We start from the raw sequence: 4,540 nt of genomic DNA on the forward strand, positions 1-4,540 counted from the left end.
GGGTACAGCCCCCCCCCTCGAGTCGACGGTATTTATAGCTTGATTTACACAGAAATTCCTTGCAAAATTGAGTTTAAGAGAATACAATATTAATATTTCCAATTGCTCTTCAAATTTCACTCTTTTATAGTTAATGTCAATTTTACACTTCCAAAACTTTTTTTACAAACCCCCAACCACACTTCAACAAGTGCCGCCAATTCCAGCTATTTTTTTTTCATGTTATTGAGTTGTAATTTAAAAAATGTATTTTAAACCAAGTAAGTTTGGGCGGGTTCATGTGAGAATTTAATTAAAAGGCTTTAAGAAGTTAATAAAAGCTTAAAGTGGTTTCTTAATTTGCAGGTATTATAGTCCGTGGAATTAATGATCACGTTAGCAGAAGAGTGAGTAGCCAGTCAAAGTCTTTAGTTTAATACTTGTTAAATTGCAAACGAAAATCAAGCTGTGATGTTTGAAAGGATTTTTGACAGATATTCGAAAGGTATATATAAAGTTATTGATACTTGTGCAAGTTTATTATATTGGTCTTTAAGAGTAACAAGGTATTTCTTTCCACTGACTATTGCTTTAGTATTGTTAAGTTTTACGATCTTCAGTTTAACATGGATACTTTATCTTGGATTTTATTGGTATTGGATACCTCCAAAATCTATTTCATTCCCAATAAATTTTGATTTCCAAAATAGGTACTTTTCTCAATTAATACCAGATAACTACTTGTATAGTGACCAATCCTTTAATAAGTTCTCAAATTCAGCTCCAGGCTTATACCAAAGGAATTACCAAGACAATGTATATAATAACTTTATAAACAGTAATGAATTATCCAGGCAGCTAATGTATGAACAATCTGAAGCCTCTGCCATTTTGAACTTTAACAATATTACTTGGAGGTACAAGAATGTTGGTAATAAAAGATATTCAGCCTCCAATAAGAGCTTATTTAACCAAACGCACTTTCTTGAAAATACTGACATTTCCACTGAAAAAAATGGTGATATTAGTACTGGAACTCTGAGTTATTTTTTATACTTGAAGGATTATTGGTCTTTTAAAGCTTATAATTTTGTTACATTTAACTGGTACCAAAGAAAAAAGTACTATAAAGGGATTGACGAGGGAATTAATCGAATCATTCACAAACATGTTGACTCTAGATTTGGAAATAGGATGAATTCGGAAATCCTTGGAAACGAAATTGATATTATTGTTGAACTTTTTTACTTCCCAAGTCAATATAATATTAATATTTCTCCTTTTCAAATTTCTCTAGATTTAATCCAATGCTTAGAACCACATATCAATCTTAACCTCGAAAGTGATATTCATAATAATAACTCTTCAAAAATCCTGGCTAGTTTCAAGAAAACATCCACTATTGAGTATTTACCACAAGTTGTCTTAAGATTTAAAGAATACATTTCTATCATTCCGTCTCTGCTTGGCCTACAAATCAACTCCTTAGGACTTGGACTTGAAAGTAAAATCAGTGTCAAACTTGTTGAGAACTTTCCTCTTCAAAGGAAACATCCCTTCGATTTTAATTCACTTGAAACACATATCAAGTTATGTGGAGCAAAAATTAAAATGAAGCCTGCTCTCCACATCTCAAAAAGCCACCTCATTTTCCAAACGAAGCTACCTTTTTGGAAAGAAATGATTAGAAACCACCCAATCTTAATGGGAAATATGATTTCTTTCATTGTCACACTCTTCTTACTTTCGTTACTTTTCTTTATCGTCTTCTTATCTGGAATCTATTTCTTATGGAAAAAGTATCCTGCAAACAACTATAATGACTACCATATATCAAATAGCTTCCTTCCTACTGGCACTGTTACATATACTAATTGTACCCCAACTTCTTCCTACCAAATTAATAGCAATGGATTTAACCAAGGTAATAACCAAGATTTCTCTTCAACAAAGAATATCCCTCTTTCCAATTGTGAACAACTTTTAATTGACTACTCTATGACCAATTCTTCCATCAATATCAATGGACTTTTACCTCTTGAAACTAAGCAAATTTCTCATCCCAGAAATCAATATATTACACACTCTCAGTCATTTGGCGACCGTAATTCTGATGAAAATATCAAATCTGAGGAAAATGGAGATTCTCTTGAAAAATCCATCCAATCTCCCAAATCTAATTCTTCCTCCAATCATTCTGAAACTTAACTTTCTCATTCATAAAATTATACTAATTCATTTATACTGTTCATTTTATCTTCACAATCATATTGTCTAGTTCTAAATATTAATTACTGTTATACCTTTTTCTATTCAAAATAACTCATTTTCCTTTGTTTCTCCAATACCATCCACTCTTTTTATTTATCATAAAATATTATTTTATTTCTTTATTTTTCAAATTCTAATTTTCAATATTCCTTCTTTTGCTCTGCCTCAATACAGGTTTTATTTGGATTCACACGCATACCGGCATGCAAGCTCTGCGCTGTCAGACTCTGCATGCATGCGCCTTCCCCCACATACACAACCCAACTCCTGACACGTAGTACTCATCCACATAAAACTTAAGTGCAAAATAATAAAAAGCAATAGTGAAAGAAAAAATTAATTTTTTTTTTTATTTTTATATTGGGACTTTAATAGCTAAATTAAGTAGATAGGGCATGGAACAAACTGATACCAATTATTCCTCATCGAAAATGCCCAATCTTTCATTCAGTAATATCTACGTATCCGAAATGCCTAAATAATTAGCAATTATTCCTTGTACTTTTGGTATTTGAGCGGACAAAAATGATAATAATAATAATATTTACTGGTATTTTTCTACCACTCGTCCATGCTCATGGTTGTTGAAGAACAGATTACAAATCACATATTTTTATGCACTTGGCGAATTAAAAAAAAAAAGCGATTAAGTGAGATCACCTCTTTCCTTTTCCTCATTTCCTGCTTAATCATGGAAATCTGTAATCCCAGGGGTCACTGCACCTAATTCAAACTTGTACACATTTTTTTTTTTTGTTCACAACATCAACCATCATGACAGACTATCCTGCATATTACACCCCCTTATACTGAAAATCACAAGTGTCTCTTCTTCAATTTTCGGGCATCAAGTTAAAAAAATTAACACAATAAACATCACTATTAATTATATCAGTCACCGCGGAACCACACTCTTATTCAAAGTCTTATCAGTCAAATTCATATTTCCTTATTCTAATTTTTTTTTTTTTCGAGACAAGTCCGCTATTTTCGGTATCTCTTGCCCTGATATGGGTCACGACTAATCGAATGACTGTGCTCTCTACTTATGCTTCCGCCTCTGTATGGAGACCTACTAACACTTCTTCCTCTTGGTGAATGATAACTGGGACTTCTGCTTGAATAGCGTCTCTTAGGCCTGTAGTTCCTATCATCATCTCGATAGCCACCTTGTCTCCTCCCACCATAATAATCGTCTCTATATCTTCCTCCCCTGTAACCATGCTCTGGCGGATAACCTCCAGATGGTCGATGATCATAACGGGATGGAGGACCTCCCATTCTGGGGCCTCTTCCAGAATCTCTTTGAATTCTTCTCATAGTTTCCGGACTCTTTCTACGATCGTGAGCTACAACAACTCTAATAGTGCTTCCGTCCAATAAACTTCCATCTAATCTATTAACTGCATCCTGTGCATCTCTTGGGTCCATATATTCCACAAATCCGAATCCTCTAGGCCTTCTAGTATAGTAATCAAGAGGAAGATAGACATCCCTCACTGGACCATATCTCTCGAAATGGTGTCTTACACGACCGGGAGATGTCTCAAAGCGCAGATTACGAACAAGTAAGCTGCATCCCTCAGATACATCAACTTCCGACTTTTCACGGGAACGTGATCTATCCCTCTCTTCAACTGGTTCTCTATTATCTTCATTCCTTCCTTCATTGTTACGTTGCTCATCATCAGATACACCTCTTTCTCTTGAAGGGGATTTAGACTCGTCAATCTTTCTGTCCCCTTCTCTATTTTCGTCTCCTCCATCATTGTAATCTATATATACTTTCTTTGTCGAGTTATCACCACCAATCCCATCATCGCCTAACTCTACTGAGAACGTCATTCGGAATCGATAGCTCTCTGAAAACTTAGCTACAACGACACCTCCTTCAACAATCTATAACTCTCTGTTTGTTTCTTCTCGATAACAAGTTATTATTAATCACTAGGTTTTTTTATTCAATTAAATTAATCGTACTTGTTTAGCCGAATATACACAAGTGGCATTTATTTAAAGTCGCCATAGCCCGCCAAAACTTCCACTATTTAAAGTTGATAATATACCTTAAAAATTAGGCGCAATTTATTACGTATGCTACTCCTAATAATAGTAAATAGTAATATCAAGTATTAATTTGCTATTAAGTATAATAAAAAAGCTTGATTATTTGTAAATATTGGATTTATATATAGATAAATATCTTTGTATTTTTTTAATAATAAATTAATATAATAATGATATTTATATAGTACCGAATTGATTTTGAATATATTATTATTTATATTAT

At 33.3% G+C, this 4,540-nt stretch overlaps 2 protein-coding genes across 2 annotated transcripts; one reads left to right on the forward strand and one right to left on the reverse strand.

Annotated features, from left to right (window-relative positions):
• The first annotated feature begins 450 nt into the window (after positions 1-450).
• On the forward strand, positions 451-2,187 carry Chro.70116 (hypothetical protein). The annotated part of the gene is made up of 1 exon (XM_660381.1): positions 451-2,187. The coding sequence occupies one exon, from the start codon at positions 451-453 to the stop codon at positions 2,185-2,187; it is 1,737 nt and encodes a 578-aa protein (XP_665473.1).
• A 1,047-nt stretch (positions 2,188-3,234) lies between these two features.
• On the reverse strand, positions 3,235-4,095 carry Chro.70117 (dentin phosphoryn). The annotated part of the gene is made up of 1 exon (XM_660382.1): positions 3,235-4,095. One exon carries the CDS (start codon positions 4,093-4,095, stop codon positions 3,235-3,237), a length of 861 nt encoding a protein of 286 aa, XP_665474.1.
• Positions 4,096-4,540: the final 445 nt, after the last annotated feature.

This window comes from Cryptosporidium hominis, assembly GCF_000006425.1.
Source record: "Cryptosporidium hominis TU502 chromosome 7 CHRO017032, whole genome shotgun sequence".
NCBI classification, from domain to species: domain Eukaryota; phylum Apicomplexa; class Conoidasida; order Eucoccidiorida; family Cryptosporidiidae; genus Cryptosporidium; species Cryptosporidium hominis.